Source organism: Empidonax traillii, unplaced genomic scaffold (assembly GCF_003031625.1).
Source record: "Empidonax traillii isolate 1590-97213 ecotype Southwest subspecies unplaced genomic scaffold, ASM303162v1 scaffold145:size929809, whole genome shotgun sequence".
Classification (NCBI taxonomy): Eukaryota; Metazoa; Chordata; class Aves; order Passeriformes; family Tyrannidae; genus Empidonax; species Empidonax traillii.
Window position 1 is genome coordinate 427,552 of NW_020955338.1, and position 13,912 is coordinate 441,463.

At 35.9% G+C, this 13,912-nt stretch overlaps 1 protein-coding gene across 7 annotated transcripts in view; it reads right to left on the bottom strand.

Annotated features, from left to right (window-relative positions):
• Positions 1-13,912, bottom strand: part of GULP1 (GULP PTB domain containing engulfment adaptor 1) — a 71,492-nt gene that overhangs the window by 39,767 nt on the left and 17,813 nt on the right. For all 7 annotated transcript variants that reach the window (XM_027884436.1, XM_027884437.1, XM_027884435.1 and 4 more), the window contains exon 3: positions 2,080-2,151. In XM_027884436.1, coding sequence (XP_027740237.1) covers positions 2,080-2,151 — 72 coding nt within the window. The remainder of the gene's footprint in view (positions 1-2,079; positions 2,152-13,912) is intronic.

Sequence of the window (13,912 nt, forward strand, 5' to 3'; positions counted from 1 at the left end):
AAAAAAAAAAAAAAAAAAAAAAAAAAAAAAAAAAAAAAAAAAAAAAAAAGGTTCCTCCAAGTTATTGTGTGTTTCTGTAGAACATCAGCTCCACCTGCTGGGAAGAGTCAGTTCTTGGAATGGCAGCTGCAGTTTCCGTGCTGGGCAAGCCAAGAGTATGTCCGTACTGAGTGAGTTAAGGCCTTATGATTTAAAGAAGTGAGTAGTTGCAGATCAAATCTCTACTCTGACACAATCTGATGACACGATGGCTTAGGAAAAATAGTTTATGGTGACAGTTTGTCATGGTCTATATATCACTGCAAGCACGTGACTTCAAAAGGTTATTAGTGCCATGCACGCCACTTGTATAAATAGCTCCAGACATCAAGGAAGTGTCACTTGTTTTTCTGCTAGCTATTCATTTTAATTAACAACAAAACATGATTAACAATGTGATTAAAACAAAGTCCATATCATTAAAATTCTGAATTTGGCATCACAAGCTACACATCTTCTAAAAACTCTCCTACCCCAAAAATCACCATATATTTTCTTTAAATATATTTAAGCAATATTTCTTTCAATATAAGGCATTAGTTTTCAAGTAGGTTTAATTGGTTTAAAATTTTCAATCTTGATTTTCTAAAAACAAGCTACAGATGTGTGTTTAATAATAAAATCAAATACCCCTAGGCTTCTTTTCAAAGAATATAGATACATAATGTAAGTCAGTGCTGAAATGAGTATTCAATTAACTGGTGATTGTTTCAAATATAAAACTTTTTTTGTTGCTCTCTGAATTGTGTTCCAAGACTTTTCCAGTCGCTCCGAAAGTTGCCTTTTGGAAGTTTTCTAATAAAGTTATGATTACATAAGACCATATGTAATACTTGACATCTAAGCTCCAAAATTCCAAACTTGAAGAAAATAGTGTGATTCTGGCAGCAACTCTTCAGACATTTGTCTCCAAGGTGATTTATGCAGGGAACATGTGTAGAAAGTTAAAAGAGATATCAACATACTCCAATGACACCACAAACATATCTACAAATTTTCTGGCTCTTCCCGCATTTCAGGGAACAGTTACTTGAAATCTCTTTTTTTTTGGATCTGCAAATTATTTCAGGTAAGCAATCATACAACCCAAAGCCTCCAGTGATCAGTGAGAGTCCAGGTTAATGTGGAGTTCCACCAGTAAGAGAGAGAGCCACTTAGCAGTTGTTTTACTTAGGAAAAGCCTGATAAAACATCATAAATATAATCAAGGCTTCCCCATTGCAGGTTATCATCATGACAGATCTGCCCAGAATTAACTTTGCACAGGGTTTTGGAATTTTATAAACATGAAACATGGAACACAACAGACTTCAGCCATAAACTGCATTAGGTGTACAAAACCCCACACATTTTGTTTCCACTGGTAGAATGCTGTAATTGTTTAAAAAAGTGTCAGACTTTAGCCTGAAGCACTTGAAAAAAAAATAGGCAGTAATGGCTCTAACTGCAACAGGTAAATTTTTTTTTGGTACAAAACACTCCAAGAATTGGCTAAACAAACTTTTATAGGCAGCTGTACTCTTTGGTAGAGCAAAAAGAAGGACAAAGAACTTCTGTTTCAATCCCTTAATACAATTACTGATCAGTCTTGTAAAGATGGGTTATTCAAGGGAAACCTCAGTTTTAAAAGCTGATCTGCACGAGTAATTTCACATTTTCTTTCTTCCCCTTTTTATTACAGTAATAGCACACAGAATCCAATTTTTCAGTACGAATCCCCAACATTTTTCTGCCAATATCCCAGGACACACCTATTCAAAAGCCTAAAAAAAGTTACAGAAAGCGCAAGAGTGGGAAAAAGATTCTTATATATTCATAAATATTTAGATATAATTGTATAAGAGAAGTAAATGTTTGTATAGCTGAAGACTTGACAATACAGACATAATAAGGAAGAGCCCACACACCAGTGAAGAGATCAGTAAAAGCAACGGCTTCTAGAAACAATGAATGTACCTAGAAAACATACCAAAGTGTCTTACCTGTGAAACCAGGTTAAGAATACATTCTATTTATATTTCATGAAAAATTCTTTCTTACCTTTAATTTCCTAACAGCATCTCTGACAACTTCTGTGCCTTTGGGCTGCTCCACTTCTGTGCTGCCAAGAAACTGAAAAGATTGTAATTTGTGAGCAGCAAGTTGTGCATTGAAAGGTCTAATTGACTCAAGTAATCTTATTTCCCAAATATTTCCAAAAACATTCCGGAAAGGCAATTGTTTCAGTAGTTGATAAATAAAAAGTCTTCATAGAGTTATTTCTAATCAAGAGAATAACAGGAATTTAAATTCTAATTTTATATATATAAATATACATATATATAATTAGACAAATATAAGTGTTATCAAAATCACCTTTAAAAAAACGTCCTATACAAATCTGTAAATAGAGGGTAAAGTACCTTTTTCCTCGGAAATCGCCATTTTGGTAATCCTCTTTTAGAAAATAGTGACAAAATGCACAAAAAGCACTGATAGAAAATACTTCCCATGAATCAACATGAGCCAATCATTTGAACTGTGCTGCTAAAACTTTCATACAGTGATGCAAGACAAATGAAAGGGACTGATTTTTCTCTCAGAGATGCTTGGTACAGTAATTTCATAGATTTAAAGAAACTAGGCTCCAACTTAGATAAAAATGAGGCTCGTATTCAAAGAATTTTGACTAGAGTTGATATTTTTACCAAACAAGATTTTAATGAAAACCAAACATGCACCTGTTAATACAGAAAGGGACCTTACCCTTCCTTTATTTGTACAATAAAATGCTTTTATGTTCAGTACAGTTTCGCTTGCCTTCTACTTTACTGTTACAAAAGATATAACTGCACCTGAAACTGCTCTGTGTAATATATTCATCAATTTTGAATGATTCTATGTCAATTTTTACATTGAGATACAGTTAGATTTAAGCCACACTAATACATGTATATGCCAAACCTCCTGCTGATTGACATCACTGGCTTAGAAAGTGTAAGCACCAAACGGAGCTTCTGCCACAGCTGGGGAATCTGTTAAATGTCATTGAATTTTAAAGCTCCTAGTAATGTTTCCCAACCCAGAAATTAACATTTCTGATCATGGAGAGGAAGGAGAAGTAGAGATCTAAATAGGAAGATAAACTGCTGCAAGCACAGGTTTAAAAGGCTGACAAAACCTGAAGAGACCCTTTGGGTTTGCTCAACAAGTTACAAAAGAAGTAAACAACCAAATCTCAGAGAATATAGAAACACCAGTATTTATGGAACATAACCCACCACAATTCCATCAGTCATCTACAATGCACTGTCTTCCAGTTGAGTGTCAGTTTTGACATTAAGAATCACTACCGAAATTTCTATTGCTCTCAGCAGCTTTGAACTGTATGTGGAATTTGAGCTGATGCATCATAAACTATTCAGTGTGGGAAAATACAGCAAGATGCATTTGCTGGAATAATCCAGACGGACAAAGATTTGTATCTCAAGTGTTAATATCAATCAGAAATTATAAGGCCACGCCATGAATTGCACTGTTTGTACCTACTTGTGTCTCTTTTGACTGCAATCCTATATTTTTTAAATTCAGGTACTTTCAAATTGTTTACACATTTCATGTTCGACCTCATTTATTTATTTATTTATTTTTGGCAAGAGTAATAAAGAGAATACCAGCAAGTAAGGGGAAATATTCTGAATATTTGCATTAATTGGACTGTTCTATCTGGAGACAAAACATTGACAGAATTTCAAATCAGAAAAAGTTTCTTGTAACAAAATTGTAACAAAACAATGACAGTGCAATATAGTTTTAACAAATAGCTAATGTTTTAACTGGAAGCCTTTTATTGTTTGCAGAAGGGATACAGAGTTCTAGATGGGGACTTGAAAAGTCAGTGGGGCTTTTTTCAGCACTTCAGGTTCCTTTCTGCAACCTGGCTCATGCAGAACAACCATCATATGAAATGTAATTTATCCTGAGAGTCAAGCTAACAACTCCCACACTTAACTGCACAACAAACAGAAAATAACACAGCAGTTTCCCAATTCCATTCACTATTAATTCTATATGCAAACTAATAAATGCACTAAATTCCTCGATGTTCTTTACATAAGGAATGTGTTCTGATACATAATAGAGCTGGAAAATGTTTACACACAACTGCTACACGTGTTTGTTGTTTGTAACTAGGAAAAAGATTATTCCTGAGGTTGGTGTACTTCATGCATAGTAAGCCAACTCAAAGGAAAATGATCAATAATTCAGGCATGCCACTAGACTCATATTTTTAAATATTTATGTATTTTTTATTAATAATGAGAAGATCATCATATCGACTTCTCATTGGATACTTTAAGAAGCTTGAAGAGGATGACATTTAATATTTGTATGACATTTAATATTTGTATAACATAAAGCAAGCTAAAGCAACGCTTTTCCCATATAAATTACTACACATTTTTTCACTGCAGTCTGCCATTCTTTCAAACAGATTCCCTATAAAACTGATGAAAAATTATTTTTCTAATCTATTACTTATTCTGATTTCACTTGCAGCTGTCTATAAGCAGAAATTTATGAGGTCAAGAGGTCTTATCAGTGAGAACCATTTAAGTATTCCTTTAAAGTACATTGATGTTTGCCACAAAGACACTGAGCTGTTGACCAGCCACATGCAAGACAAACACCTCAGATCAAACTGTTTATAACCTGATACCAGCAGATAACCAGAGGTGTTCACTCCACATGCCTCCAGTAAGTCTTCCCCCTGGAAGCTTACATTTTGACCCTCAACATCTTACTGTTTTCACAGGCAAAGTATATTCAGGGGCTTTTCTCAAAAATTAAGGTGAATACAAAAGACTACCCATGCTTTGGAAATTTTAGTTTTACCAGAGTCAAAAAAAAAAAAACAACCCTCATTAAACTTGACTAAGAACTAGTTTTAGGTGCACTTTTGAATATTTAATGTAGACTTCCACTCTTCCAGTAGAGAGCAGTGTAGGATATTTTAATTTTAAACAACATCTGTTTTCTTTTGTCATCACATTTTAATCTTAAAAAACCCACAATCTTTTGCACTGCAATATTTCTTCATTACTCTGAAATCCCTGAGCATTAAAGGTTCTCTTTTATGCAGATTTAAATGCAATTAAAAGAAAAGAGTACTTACCAAACTTATACAATAAAGAAAGGGGGAAAAAACGGCAATGCAAAATTACTGGATACCTGCTGCCAACATTTGAAAAATTAGCTCCTTCTATCTCCTCCATTCTACAGGGGTGCTGATTTACTGACAGAAGGAAGACAAATGTGTCCACATTGTGACAGCATCAGAACAACAGGACACAAAACAAAAATGAAAGAAAAGCGAGACCAGTTTTAAAGCCTTGCAGAAAACAGAAGAACAAATGTCCAAGCTGTGAACCACTTCTTAAAACATGCTCAGTCTTGCCTACATGAACCTTCTCCATCTCTTAAACAGCAGAAGGACAAAAAAACAACATAAAACACACTCCTCTTCCTATTTTGGGTTCCTTCTCTTTGCCCACCCCACATCCCAGTTCCTCACCTGCTTCCGTTTTTTCCAGAGTACAATTGTGTTTGAATTTTTCCCTTTTGGGGAGCGTTTTTTCTAGTGACAACTTTAAAACAACTATCTCTACCAGGCATGATTGCTGCTCAAATGAGAGCAGAAATCCAACTCACCACATGGGAGTACGAGACAGAAAAGTGGCCCAGACATCAGCACATTCCCTAAATATCCTCTGCTTATCTGGCATGTAATGTTCCACACCAGTGGTGGCTCTGACATTGGAAAACAATTCTATGTTTGGTGGTGGTTTTTTTTGTTTGTTTTTTTTGTTTTTTTTTTTAGCAAGTGCTTGGGTACTATTTGTGAAAATTGAAGGAATACAGAATAAAAAAAAACATTTTAAAAAGGGTCTCTGATGAAAATCAAATATTACCGGGTGTTTCATCCATCGATAGAATTAAGCCAAATGTACGTGAGAAAACACAGAGGTGAAGATATTTAAAGTACTTTGGATATAAAGAAAAATATTTTTAATAAGCCATTCATTTTTGGGGGGGGGAGGGAAAGAGAGCATTAGAGAAAGGAATGTAAAATAATTAAGTAATAGTTAACAAAGTAAACTTCCAGATGTAGTGGTGTCAAAACCACTGGTTTAATTTGTATTTTCTTCTATTCTCTAGAAGTGCTGGAACTAAGAACTCTGCACTGGACTTGCTTACACATTTGTTAGTGAGAGTTCTTAGTTCCAGCACTTCTAGAGAATAGAAGAAAATGCAAATTAAACCACGTGACTGCTGACTGGGAAGAAACCTGATGTGTGGGTCAGGTAGGCTGAATGTAGCTTGGTGTAATTTTAAAGGCAATAAATGAGAATAATTACACCAGGTCACATTCTTGCTCAAGTCCCACTGCATTTTCATCTGCAGCCAGATGGGAAAATGGCACAGAGATAGGAAAATGCAATAGGAGCATATATTTATATTGCCATAAATTGTTTGTTTGTAAGCAGAACTTCAGGAGACTTTAGGACCCACTTTGCAAATGATCAAAACTTAAATCTTCTCCAGAGAGATCAGGGTGTTAATATGCTAAGGGGGCTATGAACAAGGATAAAATCAAAAACCAAATTGCAATGCAACACAGCTATCAAAGCTGTTCTCTGCATTAAAGCACCTGATCCTGAAAACAAAATAATTTAAGAAATACAGCCTGTACCTCCACATGGAAGATAAGAGCAGTTTGGAATACAGAAAAAAGCAGAAAAGGTAGAATATTCATCTTGCCAAGACTGCCACTGTGGAAAACACCAGTTATACAGGAGAGTAACAGGAATATCCCTCAGGGATAGTCCAGCTTACAGAAAAAAAAACAACAAAACAAACAAAAAAAAACCCCAGAACAAAATCAAGACTTTTTTTTGATAATTCTTTAAAAACTTTTGATGTATGCACAAAGGGCTTAAAAAGGAACATTTTAACAGTGCACAAATGACAGTGATGCTAACATCAGTATTATATCATGCTGAAGGCTTGTTTTCCTTTTAATTCCAGGTCCACTTCCCATGGCTGATAAATAATATTTGGCGTGTAATAAACAAGGGCAGGGGAAGATGGTACTGCGAGCGAATTTATCACTGGGAAAAAAAAGTCATTTCTCATCATACATTCCCTGGTTGTGACTGGGTCACCACACACATTCTTTTCACAGCATTCTTTCCTTGTGTGTGCTGTGATGTTCTTTAGCCACCACATGCTAGAATCCTGCACTCAGAGGTTGAGTAAAGTCACGGAATTATAGAAGATTCTGAGTTGGAAGGGCCCTCAACATCATCAAGTCCAACTCCTGGCCCTGCACAGGAATCCCACCATGGGCTTGAGAGGATGAGCCTTGGGGCTGTGCCCATTGCCCTGGGGAGCCTGTGCAGTGCCCAACCACCCTCTGGGGGAAGAACCTTTCCCTGAGGTCCAACCTAGTCCATTTATGGATGTAATGAAGGAGTAAATTAATGAACAACAGGCTTCCAAACTTTATCCTTTGGGTTTCAATTTAGACGTGCTCTGTGTTTCCAGTTTTTGCTTTTACATGTGAACAGATTGTTTACTGTCAGCTTCTTCTACTGCACCAGGGAATATCTGTGGGTTATCCATCCTCAAGTTATTACAGTTCTTTTGCTTCAATACACAAACTATTGACACCTAACACAGACTCATCTAACATCAAACAATGGCATCAAACCATTATCTTCTGTTTCTCCACTGCTACTCATAACTCTGCTGAGCCTCCTGTGATGTGTCTTTGTTTTACTGCCTGAAAGCTTCAGGATGACAACAAGAGAAAACACATCAAATGAGCAGTCTGTCGACTAATGTGATCTACCTTCATCATGTTCATGATCTTTCTGACTTGCACAGAAAATGACTGAGATGCTGAGTAACATCCTTGCCAGCTCCTGCAAGGCTCTAGTGTTACTCTCACATTAGTTTAGGTTCTATTTAGTTTCTTATCTCTAAAAACTGGCAGCTCTAAATTCACTGTTCAATCTTAAAATATAGTACCTCTTTATTTCTGTAAGAATTATCATTATTGAACCAATATTCAGTGAAGGTTGATAATGCCTGTGCACAGAAAAGGGAACCTGCACATGCACATTCTGTGTCCAGAGAGGGAAAACAGAACTAAATATCAAACCTCACACTTCCTTTAGAAAGGATATTCCAAACAAGAAGTGCCTCTGATACTTACTCACTGAAGGCACATCATGCTGCTTGAATGACTCAGTTCAAAAAAATTCTGACTGGACTGTTTCCAGTAAAAAAATATTTAATTTACCTCCACTGAAGAGAGATATCTAAAAATGATACATACTCATAATTTGAAATACCAAATTTTCAGCTTTAGAAGTGCATAATAACAGAGTGGACAGATTTTTCAGCTTTACAAGCCCATAATTAGACATTAGACTTAGTTCTGCTCCACAGGAATTTGATTCAACTCAATCATCATTTCTCTGTGAAAGTAGTAACATCTGACAAAGCCCTCAATTTACTAAAATACTATTTTCACTAAGTCCTAGATATTGTCAAATAAAGTAAGAAAGTTGACATAATTTGCTGCTTTTTTTCTTTTTGTTTTCACAAACCAGATGCCAATGCAGTGATTGAACTTAACCATAAGACAGGATTGCAACAACTCCTACATTCCACTGAAGTATCACAAACAGCTCTACATCTACAGACTCTTTTGCAAAGATGTGAAATGTACTGTTAGAAACTTCAAAACACAGAATTTTGCTTTACTCCCTACATAAGCTCTGCAGATGCTGGTCAGCAACACCGGTAATCTGGAAAAACTTCCCTGCATCACTGTATGGAAAAAAATAATTTTCTTTGCTACTAATTATGTAAACACACTATTCTATCCCCCCAAAATTAATTTTCTTTGGCATTCCATACAGAAAGGACAGATTCCCACATTCTCTACTCCCTCAAAACACACCTATCCTGTAAAATGCTACAGTGAAAGGATCAAGATCAAGATCCTAAGTGCTGGTATTTTTATAACAACTTTTTAACATCCTGTATAAGTTATGCAGAACTGCTGTCCTAGTTTTTGGCTCTGTTTTACTCTGCTGTATCAACGCTCCGGATTCCCAAATCCACCATTTCTTTAACTGCAGCATGTACAGGTCAGCTCTGTATTAGCAGAGTGCAGGATATCTCACTTCTGTCCATAAAAAACAGCAAGTTAAAGCTCGAACTCCGTGTTCTCAAGCTCCATCTGTCCTGCTGACTCTTTTTTTTCTTCCTGTTGCAAAGAGTAGGCCTGTCAGACAAACCCCTCCCCAAGAACAACGAAAACTGAACCGAGATGACAAAGAATCCTCAGGAATAAACGAGCTATACTGCCCAAGTATTAAACAACAAAAGCAATTTCAGTTCATAAAGCTGGGAAACCAATTCTGCTTTAACAGTAAGGCAAAGCTTTCTAAAACTGGGAGCACTTTGGTCCACTCAGAACTTGGGGGTGCACCTCTGAGCCACCCAAGCAAACAGGTCATGACATCATTCTGAGAGCGGCTGCTCCTTCCGAGAGATGTTTTCCCAGATGACTTCACTGCCAGGCACGACTTCAGATCCTTCCTCTCCTAACAACATGTACAAGAACAGCCAGGAGTTCCCACGTACCAAGTTCAAGGTGGGATTGTGCAATTCTGTGTCTGGCTTGCAGTAATCTTCCTCAGACTGAAGCTGGAGAGAAAATTATTACAAGCTTTGCCCTGTTCGGTGTAAATAATCCCAGCAAGTTCTGAAAGAAACTCATGTGTAAAAGCAAAAAACCTGGAAGCACAGAGTATGTCTAAATACCAATGAAAAAGTACTCCTTTGTACTGGGAAACAATAACAGTATCTTATAAAAGCAGAGATGAAATTCCACAGACATTTCCCATTTTGGTGATTAAAGTTTATTTTGCTCTAATTTCTACCTCCTTTGTCCTTGACTAACACGACAATGCTGAACTTGCACTATCACACTTTTGCCACAGCAACATGCCATGACATCATAAACACAGAAACAGGAATTCCTAGGGGACAGAAAACAGAAGTCACAGTTAGGAACTCTCATTCAAACACAAATAGCCTTAGTAATAGGAACAAATAGCTATTATCCATGACTCTAAGTTTATTAAAGACCATTTCCAGTTTAATGTGAAATAAGAAATTGCCTGTTTTAAGGATACTGAATCAGGACTATTAATGCTGTAAGCCTTGCTGCACCATAATTAGAATAAATGACTCCTGTTTTAGTTCTTGATTCATAGAATCAATGGGTTGTCAGAGGACAAGCAGCACACCAAAAAATGGTTATTCTGGAGAAAGAGTTGTGAATGTGTAAAGCTGTTGTAATGCTACTGTTTTAGCTTGAGCAGCCTGGAGATTTAACATGACTTTTGGTAATTTTTTTCCTTGTATTCAAATTTTGAACATAATCTGGTGTGTTTTTTTTTTTTCTTTTTTTTTTTTTTCAAGCTATCATTATCAAGAAGATAATCTGCTCTTTAAATTCTACTTTTATAACTACTTCGGCATGTAGCAAATGATTTATACACACATTTTATGTGCAAAATAATAGACACCACAGGACACATAGAGGTGCTGAGGTGTATTATAGGAGAGGAACATGAAGTGAAGGAACATTAGTTTTTTTCTTTATTCTCTCCCCCCAACCCCATACTGGAAATCACTTCATCTTGTAAAGCAAGGATGAGTCTAATTTTTTTCTTTTTGTGGGGAAATATGCTGAGTCAGTATGTGAAGTAATTTATAATCAGATGGATAATTACAAGAATGTGCTCAACTAAGTGCTACATTCACAGAAATTAATAGCAATATTTTGGTATAAGCAGCCAAGAAAATGTCTAACTAGAAATGTAATTTTTTAACTTGCTCCTAGAAACTACTTCCTCAGCTCCATCTGCTACTTTAAATGTACTGATAATTTTGTACAAATACAAATGACACCTGTAGATGTCTTTCTGAGTTACTGCTTTAACAGAATACCCACAGAAATTTTCAGAGAATATTTGACTGGGATAGCCAAGTAAAAAAAAAAAATAATAAAAAGAAAATCAAATTAGTTATTGTGGAAGTTATAGAGAGGGAAGGTCCATGCAGCAAATAAAAAAAATCATAGGGGACGAAGCAGAGCAGGAACTGTGACCTTAAAATTGCATCATGTTTAAAGCTTTGAGAAAATACTACACAGGCAATGAGCCTCAACAAAGCATTTCTTACACTGGTTTGGTTCTACTGTCACCTTTCACTTTCCCTACAGGTAACTGGAAGCGTCTACTCTGTGATGATTATTATTTTATGATCCTGTCTATATTCTGTCTTGCTAATCTATTTTTTAGAAGAAACTGCCTTTTCTTCACATAATCTCCGATGAAAGGCAGCTATAAAACAGATGTGATCACCATAATTCAACAGCTGGCCTTCAGGCACTTGAAGTATATCATTACCAGAGGTTTTTCAAAAGCTAGGCAGGATAAGAGTAATTTATTTTAAAATAATATTTGGAACAGAAAGAATTGCCTGTTTAAGCTACTGTTCTGAAAATGTAACAAATCTACAGAGCGCTACCTAAACACATGAAATGTTCTTCCTGCTACACAGTACAAGTTAGGAAACTGGATTCTTTTTTTTATTAGAATGATTATTTCAGTGAAATACAAAAATATTTAATAGTGACTACTTCAACCTGACATTGCCAGATATTAAATGAAAGTACTATTAGCATGACCTTAGATCCATCAGCAGATGTGATGGACATCTGTTGATGAACTGCTTCAAGAGAACATAACTGAGATGGAAAGTAATCTGTAAATTATTTTATGGTGGCACTTAGTCCGACACTTCCTTTGGCTTTCACTTCTTACTTCATAAAAAATATTATGCTTTTCAATCAAAGACCTCAATCTGCTGCTGAACCAGGAAAATCAATCTAGTCTAGATCATTATAGTGATACTTGCGTCATTAGGTGAACATAGAATTAGAAAACAGTATATTTAAAAAACCTTCATATAAGGATTTAGAGTCCTCTCTAAATAGCAACCTAATCCTTTCCACTAAGAGAGCAGGTATTGAGAACACATTTAATTTTGAGCTCAAGGTATGGAAATAAAGTTCAAAATTTAGGATCTGATGTGAGAACAGATTTGGGGCAGATATGCAGAAAAGCTTCAGCATTACTTCCTTTTCCTTTATTATCTTTAAACTGAGGATAATAACTCACCCATTTCTTATCTGTATTATATCATTTCATTATCCCAACTGAGAAGAAAGCTCATGAGAGCCAATTCCAAGGTCTCCTGGTGCCTACTTATTCTGAGCTTTGATCTCTGACTATTTGTAGCAGGGTCACACCTAGAGCCTCAGTCTCATTATTCTGGGGGCTGCACAAACATCAAAAAGATAGCCCTTAGCTTCAAAGAATTTATGATCTAATGAACTCTGATAAATTGCAGTAACCTCTTGGAAATGCACAGCACAATTTCAGTTGGAATCGCTGAATGTTACTGCTGAAAATCAATATGAAACATCAAACTCTATTCTTCCTTGGACACATCAAACAGCAAATGCTAACAAAAATAAAAAGCTGAAAGCAGAATAAAATTAACAGAGTGTTCTTTGATTTTGAAAAACAAAAAAGAAACACGTGGAAAGGTCCAACTTTCCCACCTCCCCCTCTTCGAAACCTAAAACTCATAGTTTTTAAGTTTTTAAAATAATTTTGAACGTTAAGAATGCACATGAAATTTTGTTGAATGGTTTGCCACGTTCAGAAGGTGCTTGATTTTAATAGCTGCAGGTCCTCAATTCCTCATAAATTGCAAGTTGAGACACGGCCTCTAATTTCTGGCTTAGGAAGACCTACACAGTCCTGACTTGAATGGGTTTTCCTGCAGTAAGCCTATTTTTATAAGTAGACAAGATTTCCCTCCCATTTCATATCTTTTAGGTCTAAGTAATGTGATTTGCTGAGTCACTTATCCCTGTTCTCCTGGTATCTGCCTCCTCAGAAGCATCAAGTGCTACAGCAATAGGACAAGGTAGGTTTTTAGGGACCTTTCCAGTCCGCGGCTCAAATTATCTGTTCCTTCAAATGCAGCTCTTGGTTCCACACATATAAAGATTTGATGAATATCTTTGTTTCTATATTTCCCCTATTTTTCAGTAATACTACAGCAGCAAATAAAAAAAAAAAACAACTACAAAACAATGGGAAATTATTAGATTTGATTTCCCTTAAGGATTCGTAATGAAGAAAATATTACTTAGGCCAAACTATAGAATAGGGGGAAAAAACCGAAGATTTAGACACCTCCTTTTAATGGTAAATAACATTTTTTACGACACAAACATTTTAACAAAGCTTTACAAATTAGTTCATGCAAATATTTCTTCTTTGCTATGTTCCAAACCAGAAATTATTAGTTCCACTTTTAAATTTCACCTGAAATTCTTATGTTCGAAGTTCAAAATGTTTTTTAATATGGACCAAGGCTGGCTTTACACTTTTTGAATCAGAATCATCTGAAAGAAGCATTTCTGAGAGAAATATTTATTACAGTCCAGGATCCACAGCTGACTGGCGCACATTACTATTTTATTAAAGTTAATAAAGTCAGAGACTGCAGTTGGTGGCTTGTCTGATGGTTTACTGAGGATGAATCCTCATGGAGATCAGCATATGTGAAACTTTTGCTGAATGATGAACAGTCTGGCTGTTGGACAGATTCTGATAGTCTTGTTTTTGTTTTTAGAACTGTACACTCTTGTAGAAGTTTCTGTTCA